This window comes from Symphalangus syndactylus, chromosome 4, assembly GCF_028878055.3.
Source record: "Symphalangus syndactylus isolate Jambi chromosome 4, NHGRI_mSymSyn1-v2.1_pri, whole genome shotgun sequence".
Taxonomy (NCBI): domain Eukaryota; kingdom Metazoa; phylum Chordata; class Mammalia; order Primates; family Hylobatidae; genus Symphalangus; species Symphalangus syndactylus.
The window spans coordinates 91,600,112-91,627,118 of record NC_072426.2 but is presented as its reverse complement, the minus strand read 5'-3'; the positions used below and the strand labels follow the sequence as shown (position 1 = coordinate 91,627,118).

At 39.6% G+C, this 27,007-nt stretch overlaps 1 protein-coding gene and 1 pseudogene across 10 annotated transcripts in view; one reads left to right on the top strand and one right to left on the bottom strand.

Annotated features, from left to right (window-relative positions):
* NRG3 (neuregulin 3) overlaps positions 1-27,007 on the top strand; it is a 1,125,306-nt gene that overhangs the window by 479,513 nt on the left and 618,786 nt on the right. For 9 of the 10 annotated variants that reach the window (XM_055275508.2, XM_055275507.2, XM_055275504.2 and 6 more), the window contains one exon: positions 9,793-9,922. In XM_055275508.2, the coding sequence (XP_055131483.1) occupies positions 9,793-9,922 (130 nt within the window). Of the gene's footprint in view, positions 1-9,792; positions 11,310-11,625; positions 24,264-27,007 lie in introns of those variants that run through there. The other variant, XR_010120532.1, reaches the window with a different exon arrangement.
* Positions 3,111-4,019, bottom strand: LOC129480940 (high mobility group protein B1-like; annotated as a pseudogene).

The following is a 27,007-nucleotide window of genomic DNA, read 5'->3' as shown; positions in this document are numbered from 1 at the left end:
ACATTTAGCCCCAGAGGGACCTCCAGGACCCTGCTTTTCTCTTATGGCTGTACAGATTTATTCTGATTAGTCCTATAATTTCCATATGATTGATTAAATATTTTGAACATCACATCCATACATACTTTCCAGACAAGAAATTTGGATGTGGGAGAAAATTCTTTAATAAACAAACACATAAATTCTCACTAAAAAATGCTTTTTTACATGGAACCCATGAACATGAAAATAAAAACCTTCATTATTAGTCAGCCTCAGGTATGTTCACAGAAGTATAGATATGATTTTCATCATTCATTTCCAAAAACATTATTACAGATTTGGAGCAACAAGGTGCTGTTACCTTATCATTCTGAAGTTTTGTGTATGCCTATGATGTTGGTATAATCTTCATTTTACAACCATTATGATACTTATTCACAGAAAGCATGCATTAAGCACTTATTGTGTGTCAGGCTTTGTAATAAATTATGATGATACAGAGATTGACTTGCTAGGTCCCTAAGATCCCATAATCTAGTTTGAGAAGAGGATGGAGAACGAACATGTAAGCAGTTAAACTGCAATTCAGAGTGATCATCACAGTATTAGAGATGAATAGGAAGTGTGCCTGGAGCTCTGAATACTTTCAGCCACTTCTAACCTGAGGAGCTAGGGAAGACTTCAGTATGTGCTTACATTTCACATAAATCTGAAACAATTAGAAATTATTTGTTAGAGACATATAGCTGTGTATGAGGTAAAGGGAATAGCCCATTTAAATTCATAGAGTCTAAAAGTGGCCATATGTGTTCCAGTATTATTGGAGCTCAAGAAATGTGGGAGAGAGACTAGGAAGTGCAGTTCCAGGGAGCCTTCTCTGATGGCTTATGTGGGGAACTGCTGAATAAGCTAGGAAGTGTTTGTTAATCTTGCGTAATGAAGACTCAATGGAGTTTTAGCCACAAGATGAAGAGAGCTCACATGTGCTATTGAGGTAGGTGTGTTAACTCTTTTTTTTTTTTTTTGAGACGGAGTCTTGCTGTGTCACCCAGGCTGGAGTGCCGTGGCATGATCTCGGCTCACTGTAAGCTCTGTCTCCTGTGTTCATTCCATTCTCCTGCCTCAGCCTCCTGAGTAGCTGGGACTACAGGTGCCCGCCACCACGCCTGGCTAATTTTTTTGTGTATTTTTGGTAGAGACGGGGTTTCACTGAGTTAGCCAGGATGGTCGCGATCTCCTGACCTCGAGATCCGCCTACCTCGGCCTCCCAAAGTGCTGGGATTACAGGCGTGAGCCACCGCGCCCAGCGATGTTAACTCTTGAGTAAGTAGTAGAAGCCAGTGTGAAGTACAGGGAGACCAGACAGGAGGCTGTTTCTATGTGTGAGAAACTTTTATCCACTAGAAGTTCACATAAAGACACATTTGGGAAGTAAAGATGTTATAGAGAATGAAACACCATCCCCACCATGGATAGCATCCAGATTAATGCTGGAAATCACATTTCAATTAGAAAATTGCTTAGGAAACTTGATGTCAGAGGAAGGACAGCCATGTAATTCAAGTCTATGATGGCATCTCTTTCAAGTTTCCCAGTGCACCTGACTCAGAAGATAGAATTAGTCTGTTAGCTGAGGTCTGTCTGTGCTGGAGAAGCATGAAAAAGGCCCCACCAGCATAGACTCAGTTCTCTTTGAAGTTTAAGATCCATCTACAAATGGCCATTTTCTTTTCTTAGCAGAAGGTATTGGGGTTTCTACGTATATGCTACTCACTGCTCATGTGTAAGTAAGGTAAAATTTGAGCAAGTGGAAAACAACCCTGCTGTAATCCAGATCATAATATTTCTAAATAAGCACACACAATAGTCAACCAACCTACTTCATGATTTTTTATGGAACGAGGCAGAGACAAGGCCACTCTGCATCCACAAAAGACAGCTAAAGGAAAACACTTAGCATGGTGTTAAGTATATGCCTGGAGTTATTTGAAAGCCAGTCTTTAAGTAATCCAGCATTTAAGCATAGATTAGATGATACTAAGTTGGTGAAAGTCAAAAGTCAAGAGGAAAATCAAGACTATGTGATAACATAGATTCCAAGGAAAGAAAGGTTTTCACAAAGGCAAGAGGATTATGAGTTTCAGTTGCTTTTGAGAATTTCAACGAGATGCGAAAAAAAAAAAAAAAAAAAAAAAAAACCCCACTATTGGATTTAGAGATAGCTGGTAACATAAAATAGGCCATTTCAGGAAGGTGATGTGGGGTGCAGAGATAGTGTCTCTGAAGCACATAGCACAGAGCCTCGCATAAGCCAAGGGCTCCAGTGACAGTAGCTGCTATTATTATTATCATAGTTCAGAGCAGTTTGAAATATGCATGTCTTTGCATGCTGGTTAAAGGAAATATATTCAGTTTCAGATAAGCTCTGCAATTCCCAAATAAATGCACTTCCATTGAACAAGCTATGTCCCGTTCAGGTTTAAATAAGCTGAAACAGTTTTTAAAAGCAGGATTTCAAACTGCAACGTGGCAGATATGTCATGCAACTTTAACAAGGGCCCTTTCTACATTTGTTACAAAAATTAATGGCTCTGGGATACATCAAGAACTGTCAGTTCTCACAGCAGCCCCACGAATCAATTGAACTTTTAAAATCCTTGCCCTATACTCCCCATTTCTCCCATGCCAGCAAAGTGAACAATTGTCTGATCTTTGGCAGCGGGGAGAAAGCTATCTTTGCCTCTTGCCAGCTGAGAAATGGTTTGTTTCCCTTTCAAACACCACTGCATTCTTCTTGCAATTTCCCTTTACCATTAAATATTTTATAACTCAGTCTCATGCCAGTGCTCTTTCCTGGGTGCCTGATAAATGACAGATTCTACAGGAAATTTCAATATAGGGCAGCAGGTTTCATTTACAGTGTTCCTACAGAAGAGGCTGCCAGAGTCAACAACCATATTTAAATGGCTCCTGGCTTGTAAAGGTAGTTTGCTAATCCTAAAAGCTTTTAGATTGCATTGCCAGATTCTTACCTTTTCTTAGAGAATCGTCATATCATGAACTCTATGGGAGAGAAAAAAAAAAACTGCTTGAGGAATGTGACTTTTTTGTTTGTTTGTTTAAAAATAAATCTTACACAGCCTTACATTTCAGTTTTTTTCTTTAAGAGGAATAAGTTGTGTACATGGGGATTAAATGCTTTACAGACAAGAAAAAAAAAACTGCACTAGAACCAACTTATTCATCATCTTCATCTTCATCATCTTCTTCTTCATCCTCTTCATCTTCCTCATCTTTCTCCTCTTCCTTCTTTTCCTTGCTGTTTTCAGCCTTGACAACTCCCTTTTTTGCTGCATCGGGCTTTCCTTTAGCTCGATATGCAGCAGTATCCTTTTCGTATTTTTCCTTCAGTTTGGCAGCCTTCTTTTCATAAGGCTGCTTGTTGTCTGCAGCAGTGTTGTTCCACATCTCTCCCAGTTTCTTCGGAACATCACCAATGGACAGGCCAGGATGTTCTCCTGTGATTTTTGGGTGATACTCGGAGCAGAACAGGAAAAAGCCCGAGGTAGGCCTCTTGGGTACATTGGCATCCTTAAACTTCTTTTTTGCCTCCCTTTTGGGAGGGATATAGGTTTTCATTTCTCTTTCATAACGGGCCTTGTCCGCCTTTGCCACATCTTCAAATTTTCTTTTCTCTTTAGCAGACATGGTCTTCTATCTCTCTGAGCACTTTTTAGAAAACCGAGAAGTTGACTGAAGCATCTGGGTGCTTCTTCTTGTGCTCCTCCCGACAAGTTTACACAAAAAATGCATACGATGACATTTTGTCTCTCGGCTTCTTAGGATCTCCTTTGCCCATGTGTAGTTATTTTTCTGCCCTAAGAATTGAGGCCGCTGCACTTCCGCGGACGTAAGAAACGAACTCCTGGAGCTCAAGGTCAGCAGGGGTTGGGTTCCTGCTGCTGCGCCTATGGCCCGCTGGAAACCCGCTACAAAGTAGTGGCGCGTCCCCCAGCGCAAGTCTAGCGGACAAAGAGGAAATCTGACATTTTTAAGCCAGGAGTGTGAAGAATTTATTTAGGATCTAATCTGAGTCTCAATATTTCATTTATTTATTTATTTATTTATTTATTTATTTATTTATTTATTTATTTTGGTGGCGGGGGGCGATCTTGTTTTTCCCATCCGGGATTCTTTTTCCTGTGCCAATTCAATCACACATATTCAAGCCCAGCTCCAATGCCAACACTTTAAGAAACTCTCAGAGGTAACTATAGCCTGAATTAATCTCTCCCTTTCTTTGACTATCTCATGCAATTATTATCTGTAATAGCCCATTTCGTACTCTTGTTCCTGCAACAATGTATGTGTTCCCACAGTGTGCTGCACTGTGCCGGCAACATAGAAACCTCCATAAGTAATATTCAGGTTCAACTCAGTACTTAAGGGGGAAACCAGTCATCGTTGTAATTCGTTAATAAATTAACTTTCATTGCAAAATCTGTGGGGATTTCTGTCTTCCAACCCAACATTTTCTTCCCATTTTGCCTTTAATGAATTAACCACCACCACCTCTCACTGTGCATTTAATTACTGTACTGATTACTTACTATGTATGCTACATGATGTGGAAAGAATAGAAAACTTAAAAGCAAAGCACTCTCACTGACCTCCCTGGGGATAGAGACCGAAATGTATAAAAAAATAAGAAAACACACTAAACTACATATAACAAGTACCAGATGAGTGATCCAGATAATTGCACAGTTCCTGTGGCCCCAAGTGATGGAGTACTATTTCTAATGCCAGCAACAGTACTTCCTTAAACTGATCCCTAGACCTTGGTCATGGTGCTTGGAAAACCCTTTCTTAGCACCATCTCTGCTCATCTTAATCCTAACACTCCTTTATTCTTCCTGTCCCTCTTTTTTGGAAAATCCTTTCTAATTGTTTTGCTTTGTTTTCTCCTCGTTTGTCTTCCATGCTGCTGAGCTGATTTTTCCCTCCTTTAATGAAATTCCATGCTCTTTCCCTAAGTTGTTTTGGAGCCCTTCTTATATCCTAACTTACTTCGCTTTCCAGAAATTTTTTAAATAGAGTTTTTGTTCACTGTAACACTTTTTTTTTTTTCCTGTTTTGAGACAGGGCCTCACTCAGTCCTGTCTCAAACAGGCTGGGGTGCAGTGGCACAATACCAGCTCACTGCAACCTCGACCTCCTGGGCTCAGGTGATCCTCTCACCTCAGCCTTCTGAGTAGCTGGGGTCACAGGCATGCGCCACCATGCCCGACAAATTTATTATTATTATTATTTGTATAGATGGGGGTCTCCCTATGTTGTCCAGGCTGGTTGCAGACTCCTGGGTTCAAGTGATCCTCCCACCTTGGTTCCTATAGTTCTGAGATACAGGTGTGAGCCAGAGTACCTGGCCTATGATACCACTTTTTAACACAAACAATTAGAAAAATGCTATATAAAAAAGTTGGCCTTTTTTTTTTTTTTTTTTTTTTGATGGAGTTTGGTTCTTGTTGTCCAGGCTTGAGTGCAATGGCGCAACCTCCACCTCATGGGTTCAAGTGATTCTCTTGCCTCAGCCTTCCAAGTAACTGTGAATACAGGCGCCTGCCACCATGCCTGGCTAATTTTTTGTATTTTTAGTAGAGACAGGGTTTCACCATGTTGGCCAGGCTGGTCTCCAACTCCTGATCTCAGGTGATCCACCCACCTTGGCCTCCCAAATTGCTATGATTATGGGTGTGAGCCACCACGCCAGGCCAAAATTTCTCCCTTCTATAAATACCTATTCTGCGCCTCTGTGTCATGCCATCCATAAGCCCATGGATTAAAGATGTGAAGACCTGCTCTGCTCCGTGGGAGCAAGCTCATGGTCAAGTCAGATGGGAGCTTCAGAAGCTGATGAATGTGGAGAGAATGATGTCTGATAGCAGGGCCCACTCTGGAATAAGGGAACATAAAGAAAGCCTTGAAATACCAATTGGTATTCACGGGAATATTAGGCCCGTCCTGTTTACTTACAGGAACCTTCATCCATATAATTGTTTTGAAGGCAATAGCTCTATAACAAATTATTTACCAAATTACATTCCTAGAAACAGAAGTTTGATTAAGTACATGCCAAAATAGTACCATAGAGTATAGCCAGCTTAGTGTATTGGACTGTCTGAAAAGTGGCATAGCTTTAAAAAATATAAACAAGCTTCCAAAAGTGTTGAATTTGCTCACAGATGAGAGTTTTTGATTACTAAGACGCACCAAGGTTGTTTAGGATCATAACTTTTATAGTTTGGCATTAGATCTTATCCATGTTCTCATTCTCACAATGTTCCATGTTTCTTCTTCAGAATAAAACACTCAGCTGGATACATTAGAGCACACTGTGCCACCTTGGGGCACAGAAAGAAAATAAAGAATTGCACCTTATATTTTATTTTTAGCTCATTCTGATTTATGTTCTATTTTATGTGTTTTGTAGTACATCTTGTATGTTGAAAATTAAATAGATGTATGAATACATACATGAACTTTAATCAGATGTACAAATGTAGGAGGATATCATCCAAAATTATTAGCATCTCTTTAGTAGGCTCTGTTTGGTTGTAAGTAATAGAAAACCTCAGTAAGAGTGACTTAGACACAGTATGCTTATTATTTAGTCAACAAAAATCTAAGTAGGTGGTCTTAGAGTTAGCATAGCAACCTAGTGATTTTATTAAGGGTCCAGAATTTGCCTGTATTTCCATACATATATTTTGCATGATGACTTTCAAGAATAAAATTTCACCTCATGATGAATTACGCTTACCTTACCCAATGCCTCTGTGATTTCAGTTGGGTAATACTATATAGATAATATATAGTAAAATGCGTAAGTATATTCTAAGGTTTCAAATGTATTGATAATTGCAGTTATTTACTTAGAGAATGATCATACCCAATATTTTATTATTGTTTATTATATTGTCATTAAAAAGTTATAATAATGATGTTTTCTTTGAATTCAGTAAAGTCATTGTGAACGTTAAGCATGTGCATTTTAAATTAATTTGGAGATTCTTTAAGCTATGGAAATGGAAAGCCTCAGTACATGTTAAGCCTGATATCTGAGCTTTCCCACCCCAGACGTTTGCAGAGCCATTTACCTGGGTCTCTGATCCTCTGTAATGTGCCGATAGATGATAACATGATGGAGAAATCAGTTGGTAGAATGGGGTGGTAACCACTAGAGACAGCAGTTGTCAGATGGAAATTAATTGATTGTAATTGCTATGCCATTGTATTGCACTTGAAGTCTGTAGCTTGTTAAAACCACTGATTATAAAATAAGGATCTCACTTTTTATGCTGTAGATTATGTTAATGAAAAACTGTTCTTAGAAGCATGATCAGTGAATATCAATAAATGGATAATAAGAAATTAAAGGAAAAGTTAACTAACTGATCATGAGTTAATATACTTCAGCAGCCAGAGTAGCAGTCAACTGTGCACCGTTTCATATTGAATTTTTTGCTCAGAGCTCTTGAATTTTAAATATTTCCCATAGAGAGATTGATTCTGTGTGACTGTTTATCACATACTGTCTTGAATAACAGATCTTTTCTGTAGAGAATCTCCTGCAAGATGGAAAATGTGTGTGTTTTGCAGAGCCTTTATTTTGTGTCAAAGTATTAACAAGCAGATATTTTGAAATGGAAAACATAAGTTCCCATTGCAACACCAATACTGGTTTATTTCAGTGCTCGTGGAATATGAGTAACATATGTGTGAGGGTCTGTGTGAATCTGAAGGCCTTACTTTTGCAATCTTTATCAATATTATAAAAAGTATACTAAAATGATAACATAAATGTTAAATTATATTTATTTCACTTTTTGCTGTACAAAATGCATTAATTTTTGTAAAATTGTAGTGAAGTTTTTAATTATAGCTTTTATTTATAGCATTTATTGTTGATGTTAAAGAGATCAGATATTTTGGAGATATTTTTATGAGCTCCAATTCTCATTAAGCCTCCATGCCGGCCCTCAAGGACCTTACAGAAGAAAGGAACAGATAAAACAAAGAAAGGATTACTTACAGTGTTGAGTGCAGTGATGAAAGTGATAAGAGGCACTGGGAGGCACAAGATGAGATCATCTAAGTTCTGAGGATTTCTGGGTGTCTTCAACAAAGAATGAAGGTCTGGGAAGAAGGAGCAGTGTGACAGTTCTTGGTATTTTGGGGAAATAGAATGATAGTTGAAAATCAAGTTGCATAAAATTTTAGAGTGCAAGAAGAGACCAGACAGACAAACATATAGATGGCCCATGCCCTAGTTTGCCCTACTATGGATTTTAAAGTTATTTCCACAGGAGAGCCCATGAGGATTTTTAGATGTGGGAGAGAAAAGGGTGATTTTCCTTTTAAACTGATCACTCACCATCAGTTGTGAGGATAATCAGGGAAGAAGCTCATTGTGACCTTCATTTACTGTCTTAGTCCGTTTTCTATTGCTTTAACTGAATACCTGAAGCTAGGTAATTTATAAAGAACATGCATTTATTTCTTGCAGTTTTGGAGGCTGGGAAGTCTAAGGTCAAGGGGCTGCATCTGCTGAGGGCATTCTTGCTGGCAAGGACTCTCTGCAAGCCCTGAGGCAGTGCAGGGCATCACATGGATAGGGAGCAAGAGCATGTCAACTCTGTCCTTTCTCTTCTTGAGCAGCCAACAGTTCCATCATGGGGACTTCACCCTGATGACCTTGTCCATTCCTAATTACCTCCCAAAGGCCCCATCTTCAAATATCATCAACATATGAATTTGAGGATTAATTTTCCAACACATGGAATTTGGGAGACACATTAAAACAAGAGCGGTTAATAAGCTGGTATAATATCCCGTGCTTGAATATTATTATTAATCTAAATCTCTGCAAAGGAAATTAAAAGCTTAAGCGCTGAATAATTTTTTCTTCTTTGACTTTTTAAGTATATTTTTTGTTGAATGTTACGATGGAATTGGAGCTAATAGTTGCTTAAAACTCTGTAATTAGAATAATGTCTCCATGTGGTAACAGAGTCTGTATCTTGCAGATTGCACTTATTTATGGTTAGTCTCGTATTTGGGATGCAGATATTGATGTATAACTTAATTTGAAAATGTAAGTAATTATGATTTTAAAAACGCATGTTTAAGATATGCTAAAAAATGACAATAATTGGTGCTGTTAAGTATTTACCAGAAACATTCTTCATATTTGAGAATCTGTTTCAGAATTTAGAACATTTGCATTTTAATTACATAATAAAAGGAGAAAGTGAAAGAATAATTGGCTTAGCTATTAGCCAATTATAGCTGTAACTGAAAAAAATCCCCCAAACTGACATTGGATTCCACAGAACAGTCACAATATACATTGATCAGATGTTTAATTATATTTGGCAGCAATAAAGGGAAGGGAATGTTGTTTCAATCCTTCATACAACATGTTTGTTAAAACTGAAATTAATGAGGGTGAATTTGGGGTGTTTGACTTAGGATCATTCAGATTTTAGTGTTTACTTTTCCTCAAATGGGGCTTCTCCAGAGTGACTCCAATAGATAAAATTTAGTGGAGAAATAAGACAATTGAATACAGTGGTTATAGCCAGCTGCATTTGGTCAGTACCACGGAGGGCTGGAGCTGTCTGTCTAGAGTCCCAGAGGTCAGAGCCCATGAGAAGGCCTTCATACAGAGATCCAGGGCCAGTCACAGGAGTTGTTGGTGTCAGAATGTACTGCTGACAGCATTTCCCTCTGTGCTTTCCCTGACAGATACGACGACATATTCCACAGAGCGATCCGAGCACTTCAAACCCTGCCGAGACAAGGACCTTGCATACTGTCTCAATGATGGCGAGTGCTTTGTGATCGAAACCCTGACCGGATCCCATAAACACTGTCGGTAAGCCACGGAGGCCACTGGTGGAAAGGGCAGGCCCTCTGCAAGGCCTGGGGGTGGAGGGTGCTGGCAGCATCTGGAATGTGTCATGTCCGGGATACACACAGTCCCACCGTTTGAATAGCAGAATTGGGAGTCTTAATTTGGAAAGGGCAAGGCTGCTGTCTCTTTAACAGTTGAAGAAGACAAAACGGAAACAAAGTAGTTACGGTTTAAGTTTTACCTGATCAAGCAAACAAAGATTTGCTTTTAGATCTGCAAAGTTACTGGAAATAATTATTTACACACTTTCGAAGCGTATATTTATGACGTGGAACTTAGGCATATATCCTAGTACTCAGAAATAATCTGTTCTTGAGAACCTACAGACTGTGGCAGGAGAAGCAAACTGCTCATCTAAGATCTAGAATCTCAGTGTTTATTGTGAACCAACCCCAGAGACTTTAACTGTGTCCAGAGAGAACGGCATTTTATTTTGTTTCTTCCTTCGTTTATTAATTTCTGTACTTTTTCTTAACACCTCTGATGAAACACTCTCCAGCAAGAAGTTGTGAATGAAATAGTAGTCCTGTGATAGTCTAGGTGGAGAACTACTTGGGGAAAACTCCCAGTAGAGATCAGGAAGGTGTTTAACTGGTTTTTAGAGACATAAGGTTATGTAACTGCTAAAAATAAAAACAAGGGAGGATAAAGAGTGCACTTATAGACACTGCAGCTTTAAGACTCAATAGAAGAATCAAATTAACATCTGAAAACTATTTCTTACCAAGCTTTCATTTCCAGTATTAGCCTGGTAATTTGTTTTTCTTTGCAATTGTATATGCATCAGTGATCATATATATCCACACCCCTTTTCTTCTCTTTATTTACTCTTCTCATATGACACAGTTATTAATTATTCTGAATCGTGAGGCATGGAAAATTATGACCTTTTTCTATTACTATTATAGAACTCTATTCCCATGTTGTTTCACTAAGATGGTGCAGAGAAACGTATTGTATAGTTACGAACTTAGAAGATGCCATGCCAGCAGAAGCTGCCTGGATCCAAGAGCCAGGTTTAGTCCACAGGGAAGATGTATTGCCACACTGAGCAATGGCACAGGTTTGAAAGAACAGATACATGATATAGTAGGAGGGCTCTGTAAAAGTTACCATATGTCCTGTGTCAGGACAAATAGAACTGTGACCTTTCCTCACCCCTGACATGTGGTGTTCATATATGACTTTGGCAGTGCCGCTGCATTTACCCTAGTTGCAAAATTTGCACCCTATTCCTATGCTCTGCAAACCTGGATTGGGGAAGAAGGGGAGTGGGGATTGTTTCTCTCCACACTCCTCCTCTCTCATATTTATTGTGACTGTGCATGTATGGATACAAAGCACACAAGTGGGCCGGGCGCGGTGGCTCACGCTTGTAATCCCAGCACTTTGGGAGGCCGAGGCGGGCGGATCACAAGGTCAGGAGATCGAGACCACGGTGAAACCCCGTCTCTACTAAAAATACAAAAAATTAGCCGGGCGTGGTGGCGGGCACCTGTAGTCCCAGCTACTCGGAGAGGCTGAGGCAGGAGAATGGCGTGAACCCGGGAGGCGGAGCTTGCAGTGAGCCGAGATGGTGCCACTGCACTCCAGCCTGGGCGACAGAGCGAGACTCCGTCTCAAAAAAAAAAAAAAAAAAAAAAAAAAAAAACAAAGCACACAAGTGACATTAAGACCTTAAGGGAGAAATCCAGGAATGAGCTACCCCTTCAAAGCGTGAGGTGCATGCAAGCTCTTTTAGATCCTCAACCATGTTACTGTGGCCAATCTAATGGGATTATCATTTGGAAGTGGCCAATGCAATCAATTATGTTTAAATTCATAATCAGTTGAAGAAGGGATGAATCAGAAGCATTAGCTAAAGTAGTGGCTTTCTTTGATGGTGTTTTAGCCGGAGGAGGAATCGGATCAGGTCCCACCGCAGTATGCAGGCTGAGATGATTCATCTTTTCCAAAACTGAGACTATCAGGAGAACAAAGGAATTCTTCTTTTTCCGCATATGGTCATGCTGTATTCTTCATTACTTCATGAGTGTATTAATTTGCTAGGACTGCTGTAACAAAGTGCTACAGACTGGGAGGCTTCACTGTGGAAATTTACTTTCTCACAGTCCTGGAGATCAGAAGTCCAAGATCAAGGTGTCTGCAGAGTTGATTCCTTTTGAGGCCTCTCTCCTTGGCTTATAGATGGTCAAGGAGATGTACCTTATCATGTTTCCTCTGTAGGTGTTTGTGTTCAAAGTTGATTCCTTTTGAGGCCTCTCTCCTTGGCCCGTAGATGGTCAAGGAGATGTATCTTCTCATCATGTTTCCTCTCTAGGTGTGTGTGTTCCAAATTTCCTCTAAGGACATCAGCCATATTAGATTAGAGCACATCCTCATGACCTGATTTTAACTTCATTACTTCTGTAAAGACCTTTCTCCAAATATGATCACATTCTGAGGAACTGGAGTTTACTTCATGTGGGGATTTTATTTTTTTGTAGATAAATTCAGTCTATAACAATGAGTCTCATGTCCATAAAAGAAAAACCCTTTGCTTTTGTGAGATGCATGTACATCTCTAATTTTTGTAACACACATAAGCAGATATATACCTATAGTTAAGTGAAATGATGTACATATTTAATAATTTTGGCCTTCTGTCTTCATATTTCTTGCATATTTCAGTACAGACCGCCTGTTATTTAACATAGACTCACAACATAGCTAACTATGACAAAAGACTAGCCTAAGACAAAATTGGAACTCGAGTAGGTTAATAGATGCCTATAAATCTCATACTAGTGTGTATGAATAAATCACACGTAACATGTGCCTGCTATTCATCTCTCAAGCTTTGCTGTGAATAAAAGGCTTACATTTGTTCCTGCATCAGGCACTTCTAAAAATTCCAATGTAGTTATTAATAATGTGCCATTTTGTACTGCACTCTATTTAAGTAGTATGTTTCAGTCATTCCCCTATTCAACAAATGTTTACTGAGCACCTCCTATCACTAAGATACTGTTGAATAAATACATACAGAAATGAATTTAAAAATTAAATGGCACAGTGCTTTGTAATGTGTTTGGAGTAAGAAAAATACTTCATCATTAGGAAATGTTAAAAAGCAAAATACTTCAGAGTGACTGACATGCTACCAGGAGTATGTTTACCACATCGTAGTTACTGGATTTTGTTTCAAGTTAAATAAGATGCCATTTAATAGATCTGAGCGGCAATATAAAGGCTCGTGCATGACTCCAGCTTATTCAATAGATTATTTTTGTATGTCTCAAAAGATTAGACATCTAAATCTGAAAGAAATTAAAATTGTATTTCCTAGATTAAAAAATACATTGTAATCCTATAATAAACTGCATCAAATATTTTTCTGTGTTGTGAAAATAGACGATGCTCTGACACATTTCTGTTTTCTTCTCAAGGAACGATAAGAACACAATTACCAAACTATTTGTGATAGAAATCCTGAAAGTACATGCAAAAAAAAAAAAAAAAAGACAATAATCCCAGAAAAGGGAGGAGTTGAAAGTGGGGGACATGTTTGTTTCTTTGTAATTTTCTTATTCCAGTTCTTCAAGAAACATTTGTGGTACCAGTACTTAGAAATTATAAAGCAATTTAATTAAAAAAAATCAACAGAAGGATTTTTAAAGAACAAGAAATAGAGAAAATAGATTTTCCTAAATTCAAAATATAATGTGTATATATATATGTATGTATGTATGTATGTGTGTGTGTATATATATATATATATATTTTTTATTTTTCTGAGAAGGAGCCTTGCTCTGTCACTCAGGTTGGAGCACAGTGGTGTGATCTTGGCTCAATGCAGCCTCAATCTCCTGATCTCAGGCCATTCTCCCTACACAGCCTTCTGAGTAGCTGGGATTACAGGTGCTCACCACCATGCCCAGATAATTTCTGTTTGTTTTTTTTTTTTTTTTTTTTTTTTTTTGTAGAGATGGGGCCTCACTAGGTTGCCCAGGCTGGTCTCCAACTCCTGGCCTCAAGTGATCCCACTGCCTCGGCTTTCTAAAATTTTGGGATTACAGATGTGAGTTACTATGCCCAGCCTGAAAATATAAAGCCACAGATCATCCACAGGCTAATTAGTGAAAACAGATTGTGGCATATTGTGGGACTTAGTATAGAACAAGGATTGATTCATAAACCAGAGGAAAATGAGAGACCGATTGTTCAATAAATGATTGACTATCAGGTAAATAGAATCAAAAGTGTATGTTGACCCCTCTTTCTATACCAAAAGTATACTAATGATTTAAAAAAAAGTTAATGTAATAAATAAAGCCTAGGGAAAATAATAAATAAAATTACATATTTATTTATGTCAGCAATTGTAAGGACCTGTGAGCAAATAAAAGCAATGGAAGGCAAAAATTAACAACTTCAACACAGCATTGTTTTTTATCTGAATATCATAAATCAGAAACAAAATTAAAAGACAAACTATGAGGAAACCGAATAACAAATATGGCAAAGAATTAAAACCCTGAAGAAGTCATGTGGATCAAAGGGTAACATTAAAATAAAATCTCAATGGGAAATGGACAAAGGGGAGGAACATAATCTATCTAAAGAGAAATACAGATAACCAGCAAACAAGTATACTCAGCCTCACAGAGAAATGCAAATTAAGCATTTTTTTTCCTGTCCTTTATTTAAAGATTTTTAAAAGTGATACCCAGTTTCCCAGTTTAGTAAGGGGGCTGTGAAAACACCTGTCCGCAAATACTACTTGAGGGAGTGCACTTTCTTAAAGATTTTTTTGTAGGTAATATTTTAGTATGTTTTAAAAGCCTTATAGTGGTTTTTTTGTTTGTTTGGTTGGTTTTTTTGAGACGGAGTCTCACCCTGTCACCCATGCTGGAGTGCAGTGGCCTGATCTAGGCTCATTGCAAACTCCACCTCCCAGGTTCACGCCATTCTCCTGCCTCAGCCTCTCTGGTAGCTGGGACTACAGGCACCCGCCACCATGCCTGGCTGATTTTTTGTAGTTTTTTCGTAGAGACAGGGTTTCACTGTGTTAGCCAGGATGGTCTCGATCTCCTGACCTCGTGATCCACCCGCCTCGGCCTTCCAAAGTGCTAGGATTACAGGCGTAAGCCACCACACGTGGCCCATAGACATGCTTGTGAATATTTATTTGTAGGGAAGCTCACCACATTTTTATCTGTAATAGCAAAAATTTTTAACAAGTCTGAAATTATGAATTTAAATGTCTATATAAATTAGAATATATGTGTACATTGGATGAATTTTCACAGTATTTTGAGGATATCCAATGGTGACTATGTCATGTTAGGTATAAAAATGTAATATGAAATTGCAAACTTGAACATACAGTAGAATCCTAATTCTGAAAAAAAAAAAAAAAAAAAACCTAAAAAGATTGATAGTTTATTACTATTTGCTTCTTTCAACTTGGCGAATTTTCTAACGTCTCTATATTACACATATATTTCATTTATGTAACACTCGGTTAAGACAGTTGACTCCTGCCTCTAGTCTTTCCATTAAGAAATATAAATAGCGTCCCTGTCTCTGTAAAATCAAGGTCATTATAATTCACTGTTATTAAGCTGATAAGAGAAATTTCAATTAAGTGCTTCCAGATTAAGCACTACTAAGTCTATTTGAGTGTGTCTGCTCCTTCTTTTATTAATAATTCATTGATATGTTTTATAATAATTAATTTGCATGTAGAAATCATGTTTTGAAAACATTAAAAACATTGGATTTAATAAAAGGTAGATACACCCTATAGACATGAAGCTGGATAAAGAAGGAAAATAAGTCACCAGAAACACTTTGAATCAAAATATTCTGAATAAAATCAGAATATTCTATGATCTTTTCATTTTTATGCCATTTCAAAAATGTTGGCAATGGTGCTATGTATAATATATTGCACTAGAGTGAAAAGAGGTAGCCATTGTAATTGAAAAGATTGCTACACATTTGAATGGACCAAATGTGTTTTAAGGCCAAATTCAAGTAAAAAGGATGTGTCTCTTCTGAATTGAAGCTCATTAAATGTTTCACCAGCCTTCCTGCAAAAATGGATTTTCAAAACTTTGGAAAGGGTAGCATTTAAGATGAATTTGACCTGTATTGACCGTTCTGGAAATCAACCAAGCAATTCGCTTGAAGATACTTGAAGCACTTGAAATAAATGTGGAATTGCTGGAAAAAAAATAAGGCAGCCCAATAGCAACCATTGTCCAGGGTGATACTTTGGTAACAGGACTGATGGCTTTTATAACAATCTGACATGCTGATAGGAGTTGGGGAGTGGGGGCAGCCATTGGGAAGGAGGAAGGGAACCCTAAGAGTAGTTTTTTCTGCCTATTATGACTGGCTGTCTCTGAGTAGGTTTTGAAATGAAAGCTTCCATTTTTAAGAGAATTGATTGGTCATTGTGTAATGACAATTCTGCGATATAATAGGACCATCCCAGTTAGTGCTTTGCTCTGTCACTTTGGAGGTCCATTAGCTCTTCCATTCAGTGAGGGTCCTCTTTATCAAATGGTTCTCCAGTAAGTGCTCTGAGAGCAGCAGCTAATGATTCCCTGTGGCTGAAGCAAGTCAGAATGAAAATGGAGTTTTGGCACACATCCCTGAACTCCATCAGCAGGAGGGAATGAAGGCTAAAATATCTATAAATCCAGACCAGGCTGCAGAGTTGCTGCAGATTCCCTGCCGAATGGTGTTAATAACAAGGTGAAGAACCTTAGAAGAATTTTCGGGTTCATCAAAGAAATGTTCATGAGAATGTTTGCCATAGCCCAGACATAATTTAAGTAATTTGCAATAGCCATATTGATAACAGGTGGTCTACTGATTGCTTTTGACAAGAAGAAATGAAGAAAGTTATAATTCTTCTTCTTCTCTGTGGACATAGTTTGTCATGATGGTCTTAGAAACTCAGAAAGCAAGCAAACCAACAATACAATGAACGTAATTTTGTAATTCCATGACACTGAAGCAGTGGTTTACCTCTTCTAATTCGACCTCTTTGTATTTCTTTGTATTGTTACTTTATCTGCACAGCTTTGTTGACAGGTCAATGTACTTGTGTCAGAACTTCTTGATAGGTACTCAGAGTCTCCCAGCACAGTGAGTCTTGTGCAGAGAGTTCAATTTAGATCCACTAATGGGAATAAAAGAAAACAGGCACAGATACACTATTTTAAAACACAATAATACCAGATCATGCACAAGAACACATTTTAGAATCAAGGATCATTGTAATTATTCAAGTAGTAAACTTAAAAGACAAGCAGAAATAGGAGGCCACCTTTTGTTAGGAGAATGCTCCCTTTTGACAGTTCCCGAAGAAAAAACATGGGGAAAACACTCCTTACCACCTACTGTTTAGGCCATTCCTGCTGTCGACCCTTCAGATGTGTCCCAGATAGCTCCCTTTGGAACTGCCTCACCGGGCACCTGCTTCCTGCCTGAGGGGTTCACTATCTTGGGAGGGATGGGACAGTCTGGAAGCTTCTCCCATGCAGACAGAGCAGAGAGAGAATTATACAATATTTTGTATCCCAGATAAAATTATATAATTTAAGTGGATTACGGATTATTTCACCAAAGTTATTTTAAAAATTAAGAACATATCCATAAATATTATTTTAGCCAGAGATGATCTATCAGTACAAATGTGAACAGTAACATTGGTACCACAGGCCCTGCCGTGCAAGCTTCTTGGGTAAATATTTCAGTAAAACCTTCTCAAAACAGGATAAAGATGGCTCAGCTGTTCTGTGGACTCTGCCGAGGCAGTGAGGGAATTCGCTGTGTCCTTCTGTGGTCTGCCCATCTCTGGGGCTACTGAAAGGATTCTTCCTCCAACCTAAGTTTCACAGCATCAGGCAGCACTTCTGGGTTCCTGGGCATGCTATTTCTTTCCCATTCACTTTTGTCTGATCATCATTTAAAAACATAAAATATGGCTTAAGGGCCAAATCACAATTTTTATGCGTAAACCAAAATGTCAGTGTTTGTGTATCAGACTAGGCAGGCTGACACCAGGTTCTACATTCTTCGCCTCCCCACTAAACTCTCTCCTTTATTGTCCCAGTGGTTCAGGAATTCAAACTGCTTAAAAATAAGACGTTTAAACTCTGGCTTTATGTACTCTACTTATTTTTAGAAATAGATTCTTGCTCTATTGCTCAGGATGGAGTGCGGTGGTACAGTCATGGCTCACTGCAGCCTTGACCTCCTGGGCTCAAGTAATCCTCCTTCCTCAGCCTCCCAAGTCACTGGGACTACAAGTGTACACCATCATGCCTGGCTAATTTTTTGAAGTTTTTGTACTGGTGGGGTCTCAGTATGTGGCCCAGGCTGGTCACAAACTCCTGGCCTCAAGTGATCCTCTTGCTTTGGCTTCCCAAAGTGCTGGGATTATAGGTGTGAGCCACTGTGCCTGGCTTGGCTCCCAAAACTTTTCAGGCATAATGGGAAATTTTAATAACTTTCTCTGTAAAATAAGCATAATCCAAGGATGTCCCATGATGAGTATGACATATACTTGACCTAATTATAATTTGATTACACTCAAATTCATAGAAAAGCAAGACTATCATATACTATGTGGATTTTTTTTAATGTAACTTTCACCAGAATGTACAGCCTCTGTATTGTTATCCCCACTTTGCAGAAATCAGCTGAGAGTTTCCTGAGTCACTAAGTACTAGCAGGCTTTGGATGATAATGAAACGAAAGAGTTCCCTGACATATGACAGGGGTGTGGCTCACCTGTTTGGTGGCCCCACAGCTGAAACCGCTGAAGGAAGGGGGAGCATGCAGAAGGGCAGTGCAGAGGCCGGGGCAAGTGTTCTGGCTCCGCAGTAGTGTCTAGAGGTGGATACCTGCAACCCTCCATGTTACAAAGCTCTTTCAGTTTTGCTGTCTACAGATGAGTGTTAATCAGCTCACTGGACCCTCTGCCTTATTGCAACGGCAGGGGGCCAGTGTGACAGCCTTCTGTATCCCAAGCTCTTTCCCAGTGGCCCAGAAGAATTGGATCACATGCAGGCTGGAAAGATGAGTGCGAGGTTTTGTTGAGTGGTGGAGGTGGCTCTCAGCGAGATGATGAGGAGCTGAAAGTGGGGATGGAGTGGGAAGGTGATCTTCCCCTGGAGTGGGGCTGCCCAGCAGCCAGACTCCTCCAGTCACCCCCAGCTGAACTCCCCTCAGCATCCAGACATCCCTCCTCTTCTCTTTCTCTGCCGCGTCGTTCTTCCATTGCTGATCTGCTGGTCTGCTCTGGAGCTTGTAGTTCAGGGTTTATATGGGTGAAGGATAGGGGAATGGAAAGCCAAAAGGCAACTTTTGGGGTATGAAAACAGAAATGCCTATTCTCACTCAGGGATGCAGGTATCTAGGCTTAAAGGTGGGGCCTTTGCCAGGGAACCACCCTCTTCAACCCAGTATTTTCCCATTTCCTGTCCGTATCAATAAGGTAGAAGAGAGGGCCCTAAAACCCATTCTTTTCACTGTACCCCAACTCTGTGTCAGTGCACGTTAACATCCAACTACTCTTTTATTTCGTTACCTATGTACCTACATATTACTTGAGAAAACTAAAAAATTGACAGAAGGGCCAAGCATTCCTTGTTTTATAGAAAAAAGCCAAAGACAGTGTTTCCAAAGTTTATCTCAGAGTAAATCTCTAAAAATATGTTTATTTTTTTAATGCTCACAGTGATTATGGTGGCTTTATGAATATCTGGAAAATATTTCTACTAGAGGCAGCTTAAAATCCACCTTACAAACACACACACACACACACACACATACACATGTTCACACACATGCATATACACACAGCCTATTTACTAGGTATCTGGCATCATGCAAGACACTGAGGTTCAGTGGCAAATGAGACCAAAAGTTGCTTCCTGTCAATAACTTGCTATAAGAGCACTGAGAAGCCAACAGAATCTAGTGTGGAAGGGACCACAATGGGCAGATCCTGGCCATACTGGGCAATGAGGCTCATATTTGGGATTATAGGGAAATGCATTCTAGGCTGGTAAACTGAGGGAAAATATCTTCCTCAATGTATAAAATCCCTCATGCAGGTTTTATGAAATGAGAAATTAAGGATAAAGTGAAAGGAATAAAAAAGATGAGAGCATTACACCTGGTTTGGGGAATATGTTTTTAGAAATATGCCATATGTGAGGCTATAGAATGGCACTTTTTGTTCTATTTTATGTACACTCAGAAGTAAATGGCAATTTAATACATTCTTTTATCATTCTGCCAATGTTTATTAAGCATTTTCAATGTTCTGAGTCCACTGTAAAGTGATAAGAATATAGTGATGAATGTTCTCAGAAAAACTCATAAGAGAGGGGTTGAGATGGATATTTTCTAGTTCAATTCAATATGACAAGTTCTGTGATAGATATGAGCTATGCTCATATCTGTTTTGTGTTGCTTTAAAGGAACACCTGAGGCTGGGTAATTTATAAAGAAAAAAAGGTTTCTTTGGCTCATGATTCTGATGTTTGGGAGGTTCAGGATTGGGCATCTGCATTTGGTGAAGGTCTCAGCTTGCTTCCACTCCTGGAGGAAGGTGAAGGGGAGCAGTACGTGCAGAGATCACACAAGGAAAAAGGGAACCAGTGGTGAGGTGCCAGGCTTTTTTCAACATGCAGTTCTCTTGGGAACTAAAGAATGAGAGCGCACTCTTCTCTGAGGGAAGGCATCAATCTGTTAATGAGAGATCTGCTCTCATGACTCAAATACCTACCAATAGGCCCCTCCTCCCAACACCCCCACACTGGGGATCTAATTTCAACATGAGAGTATGTGGGGACAAACAAACCATATCCAAATCATAGCACTCATATGTACATAGAAGATTCCAAAAATCAATGCTTGTGAAGCCAGGGAGCGCATCAGAGAGGAGATAACACATTAATTTGCATTTAGAAAGATAAGAGCCTTTTTATTTCTCATTTAGAAGCCTACTCTTGCTGGCCAACAAAGGCTTGGAGAGTTGAGCTGCTATTGGAGAAGTTTCCCTTTAAATCCAAGAGGGAGGGAAATTTCAAAATTACTTTAGATGCAATTAGCAGTAATCAGCTTCATATCATAAATTTTTGATGCAATTGGTCCCTTCCTTTCTGGATTATTTTTTCTCTCATGTCCAGATGGTTCTCACAAACATCAGAAGATGATGACATTTTTAATTTCTTTCACTCAAGCTCTGAATTTATCTGAATGGAAAGTATAGAGAAGAGTGTGATTCTTCAAGCCTAACAAGTATATCACACTGATTAAATTATGAAATTAAGATTTTTTAAATTCAAAATTAATGTATAACTTTTATCTACATATGTGAGATATTTGCAAAGAAAATTTTATTGTTCCAATCAAAAATTAATTGTATTAACATTTTATTATTCATGTATTTATTTATTCTGAGAGTCTTGCTCTGTTGCCCAGGCAAGAGTGCAGTGGGTCAATCTTGGCTCACTGCAACCTCCACCTCCCTGGGTCAAGGATTTCTCCTGCCTCAGCCTCCTGCGTGGCTGAGATTACAGGCATGCACCACCATACTCAGCTAATTTTAGTATTTTTAGTAGAGACGGGGTTTCGCCATGTTGGCCAGGCTGGTCTCAAACTCCAGGCCTCAAGGGATCCACTCACCTTGGCCTTCCAAAGTGCTGGGATTACAGGCATGCGCCACCACACCTGGCCTGTATTAACGTTTTAGATGTAGGAAATGATTTTTCAGTTCTAAAATTTTCCTAAAGAATTAAACATAACCACTTAAGGATGCATTGACCACTGATCATTGTTGAATAATGAAACTTTAGGGATACTTACTGGCACATTCAAGTGAAAATGTTCTACATTTCCCTAGGTAGTATTTCTTTTCTCTAACTGAGCTGCTGCGAGGCTCACATAGGGTGAAAGTAAGGTAACTGTAAAGGATGTACCTTGTTATGGGTCAGGCAGCAGGTTACCGTATTGGCACATATAGCAACATATGCATACAGCAGAGATCAGAGAAAGAAAGTTTGTAAGAATTCCTAAAACAGGATAGCTTTCTAGTTTCTCAAATACTACTTTCTGATTTAAACAAATCCAAAATACAGTTATAGCTAACGTCAGAGAAAGGAGTTATTAATTCAGCAGTAGACCATTAAACAAACAGACCCCAGGCTTAGGGGCAGACAGGATGCTTGGAGATGCGGATGTGGAGAGACAAAGGCAATGTCAAGAGGCCAGTATGCTTAGAGCCTGGCCTCCCTGGAGTCCTCTGACAGCGGGTGGATCCCAATGACCCTGTGCTCCTGAAGGGCAGAAATTCAGTTAGGAACTTCAGCTTTCAGCTTTGAGGCTCAGGCTAGTGTATCAGTGGGTAGCTCCACGGCTGGAGGAAAAACATTCTGCAGCAGTTATGAAATAGAGGCTAATAATAGGACAAGGGAGAGTGAAAAACATGAGGTTGGAAAGAACTGGCAGAAAAGATGAGCTGATAAAGCATCCACTTTAAATAAGGTCATAATTTTGCCACAGTTTGGGGTGTTCTCCTGTGCTAATTTATAGTCACAATCAAAGTCACATGGAAGCCTTATTTTCTTTGACAAGGTTTTATTTTCAGTGCACTAGAAAGCTCTTTCTTTTCTGCCTGTGTTAGCATATGTGAAAGAAATAGTGATTATTTTAATGATATTAAATAGTAGCTTTGATCTCTTCCCCTTACAAGCTAACCAAAACATTATCTGGATGTATGAAATGATTCCTTTGTGAGCAAAACCTCTATCTATTACAATGTTTCTGTTCATCTACCTGACTCTCCCACTAGGCTTTGAGTTCATCTGTGCTTCCGGAACCTACCACCTACTCAGGAAAGATAAACTGAATCAATGAAAAATACACTAAATGCCTACCACTCTCGTTTTTTAGAGGACAAATTTGAGGCATTAAAGAGGAGACAGAAATGTTAATATCAATCTTCTATTTCAAACCTGCTAAGCCCAAGGCAAAAGCTTACACCCTTTCTACACTGCTTCATAATTGCCTACCTTGTGTTCATGTTAAACATGCAAAAGACCGTTGTATCCACATTTGATACATGACAAGAAGGAGGCTCCCAGAGGGAAGGTCGCTTCCTCAAAGATGCCCACCAGTAGGTAGGAGGTCTGATCACCAGTCTCAGTTCTACCTGACTCTAAAGCTCTCGATCCTCCAATCTTGTCAAATTTGCTTTATTATAAGAATCACCAAAGGCCATGGTTAAAAATATAGATTCTCAAGATCTTCCTCTGAAGATTCTAATTTAGGTATCAGCTGGGACCCAATAATCACGCATTCATTGTTGAGACCAATTTGGGGCACAGTGAATAAGACTAGTGTTTCTCAAACTCTAGTGAGTGTATGAATCCTGTGGGGATCAACTGCAGATTAAGGTACAGTGGTAAGTCTGGGGTGGGGCCTGGGATTCCGTGTTTCCAACAAGGTCGCAAGTGATGACTGTGCTGGGGGTCCACAGCCACACTTGAAGCAGTGAGGAACTAAGCCTTGCTGTTCAGCTCACAATAGGACCCTTATTCCCACCCTGGAGGTCCTTTAGTAATTCTGCCACTACCATACACCCTCCAACTCTGTGCAGCCCAGCAATTATGCCAGAGCAAGCTTTTCTGCATACCCTTGTAAATAGTTTATGAAGCTTATGGAAACATCTGTTTATCTGTATTAGTTACCCTGCTAGTTCACATACCTACCAAATAAGAATCTCTGGGTACCTGCAACACAACTTCATCCCATGCCCATCTCATCCACGATGGTTTTAAAAGCCAACTGTTTCCACAGGTTTCTATTATGACACGGGGATTTTATAGATCATATTTGCTATTCACAGGTTTAGCCTGGACAACTGATATTTTTCCCAAACAGTAGAACTTTTAAGTTGGGGGAAAAATGTTCTCTGCAGCATTCAGATAAATGCATGAAGAAGCACTTCTTAGAGGTTGCCAGTCATCACAGCTCTGCAGGACTTAGGTTCATCTAGGATAACTCACCTGAGGCTTTAAAAAAATTACTGATTTTTGGCCGGGCACGGTGGCTCACGCCTGTAATCCCAGCACTTTGGGAGGCCAAGGCGGGCGGATCACGAGGTCAGGAGATCGAGACCATCCTGGCTAACATGGTGAAACCTCGTCTCTATTAAAAATACAAAAAATTAGCCGGGCGTGGTGGCGGGTGCCTGTAGACCCGCTACCAGGGAGGCTGAGGCAGGAGAATGGCGTGAACCTGGGAGGTGGAGCTTGCAGTGAGCTGAGATTGCGCCACTGTACTCCAACCTGGGCGACAGAGTCAGACTCTGTCTCAAAAAAAAAAAAAAATTACTGATTTTTTTTACAACTAGGAAAGCTGTAATGTGTAAACATGACAAAATGCCAAAACGCTAAGTGAATTTTACAATGGAACATGGACTTTTCAAAGGGACAGTTCTGGTTAGTGAAATCTGTTCTAAACCTCGGCTTTTCTGATTCCTAGCAGGGTGACCCTTGGTAATATCTTAGCTCCAGTGGACCTTAATTTCTTCATTGTGAAATGGCGTGATTGAACATAATTCCTAGGTCTCCTCAAATTCTAAATTCAGGTGAAGAAACAGAGTGATCCTTTGCAATTTCATCTGTTTCAGTATATGCGTTTATGGCATTTCTATCAAAGAAAAGTGGAGACATTTCAGAAAGAGCAAGTATTTCCTGAGAAAACATAGCTGTTCTATGTTTTGAAGCACAAAAGATAAAATGCCAAATTAAGAAGGGTGTGACTTTCAGGGGAAAGACAGCACACAGAAAACCTGTTAGTCCTTCATGCCAGTGCCTCACAGACTGGCATGTCTATCTACTCATCTGGGCAGCTTTTAAAAATTCATTCTGTTTCAGTAGGTCTGGGGTGGGGATGAAATTCTGCATTTCTAACAAGGCTCTGGGTGCCAGGGGTGTCGCTGAACACGAGTCTGGCCTTATCTAGCAAGGCTTTATACCAGAGCTCTTCCACTTTAGCTGCAGAGTTGAACGGCCCAGATTCAACATTCAGATAGCCCGGCCACATGCAGAGCAAACAAATTTGGTTCTCTGTAAGTGGGACTAAGGCATTTGTTTTTTAGAGCTGCCTAAGTGATTTCCATGGGCAGCCCTGGTTGAGAATCCCTGTTCTACTCTTCTGTCACAGGCCTCCACTGGGGCTTCCCAGGTCCTTGAAACTTTGGGTTTCGTTTATTTATGAACACATTTATCACAATGGTAGAATACAAAATAGGTATTTCACCCTCACTTTACCTTAACCAGTAGAGTGAAACCGACTATGCCAAGAGATCATGCTGTTTATCTGGCGGGGTCTTTTACACACTCACAGAATTTTCCGGAGGTGGTCCTTATGAAGCAGACTGACTTTTTATTCTGCTCCCCAAGCACCAATGCTACCACTAACACCGCTTATGGCATATTTCCCCATGGCTACGTGGGTCTCCATAATTGTCACCTTCAAGTTACCTGTTACCATGCTGGTCACCATACCCATGTTTAGTAAAGTTTTCCATGGCTGCATGTTTACAAGCTTTCTGATCATCTTTCCCTTTTCCTTCTCATCCTCACTCTTTTCATTCTTCCTCTTCCTTCTATGCATATTCATTGAGTACCTGCTCTCTCTCTAGCCTATGCTAGGTGCTGCGTTGCAATCTGTACATGGATTAAGTACTTATCTTCTACTGCTTCTTTGAAATTGAATACTAAAAGTGAAATTACTTGGTCCAGGAACATGAATATGTTCATGGCTCTTGACCCAAATCCCTCTTGCCTGCATTCGGTGAGCTTCTATTTGCTGATTGAATATGTGTAAGCTTGCCCCTCCTTATTATTTAATGCCTATGCCTTTGATTGATGTACATTTTTTATATTCTTTATTTGGCTGTAAGGTGAATTTAAATTTTATTTTTAATAGTGAATGTTTTAAAGGCAATGAGAAACCAATAAAGAGTATTAAGCAATCGAATAACTTGCTCATTTTATGCTAGTGTCATATATTTTCATCTTCAGAGGCTACTAGTTCATTCTCTGTATAGGCAGGGACAACAAGGATGCCTCACAGTAAATATTCTTTGATTTCACCAGAGCCTCTTAGCTTTGCAAATATGAGACATACATGCATCATGGTCCTGCAGTATAAGGGTAAATAATCTGAGAGAAAGAGAGAGAGGTGTATGTGTGTGTGTGTGTGTGTGTGTGTGTGCACATGCGTGAGTTCATCAGCCTGCCCGACAAGGGATAACGTAACATAATACTCAAGTTCTGGGAGGATAGAGACCAAGACTCTAAACCGTGTCCTTCCAAACTCAAAGCCAACAGGACTTGTTTGAGAAGAGCAGTGACCTTATTGAGATCAGTGGCAGGAAGGGACACCAAGAGCACAAAGGGGAGATGACCAGGAGACGAGGAAAGAGTCAGATTGTGACCCAGGTTTAAATCTAAACCTAGAGAACAGTCACGCTGCGTCTGTATCCTCACATGGTGAAAGTGAATCAGGCTTTCCTGGCTTCCCTGCTTTGGGCTTTTGAGCCTGTGTCGTATAATCCCGGGAGGCTGGGATTTCTGCAAATAACGTTTACAAATCAGGTTGGATTGGGATTTTTGGAGGATTACCACTTCTGCCACTGGTGCCACCTTGTGGCAAATGCTACAGTAACAACTTGCTGTAGTGTAGTTGATAGAATTTGACCATCGTTTCTTTTACTAGGCGTTTGGGCTAGGAAGTGAGAACAAATCTAGTATTTGGATAACTAGTGAAGGGGAAATCTTGAGCTTTCAGTCACTAAGGGTAGGTGGAGGTTTTAGAACTCTCTTAAATTATTTATACAGGATTGTTTCGTTTGTTTTTTCTTACTTGTTCAGGGAGATCTGCATAGTTGTAGGAGAGAGAATGAATTGGAGGAGTTTCTACCTAAATGTTAAACCTCCTCCACACTCCCCAACATCAACC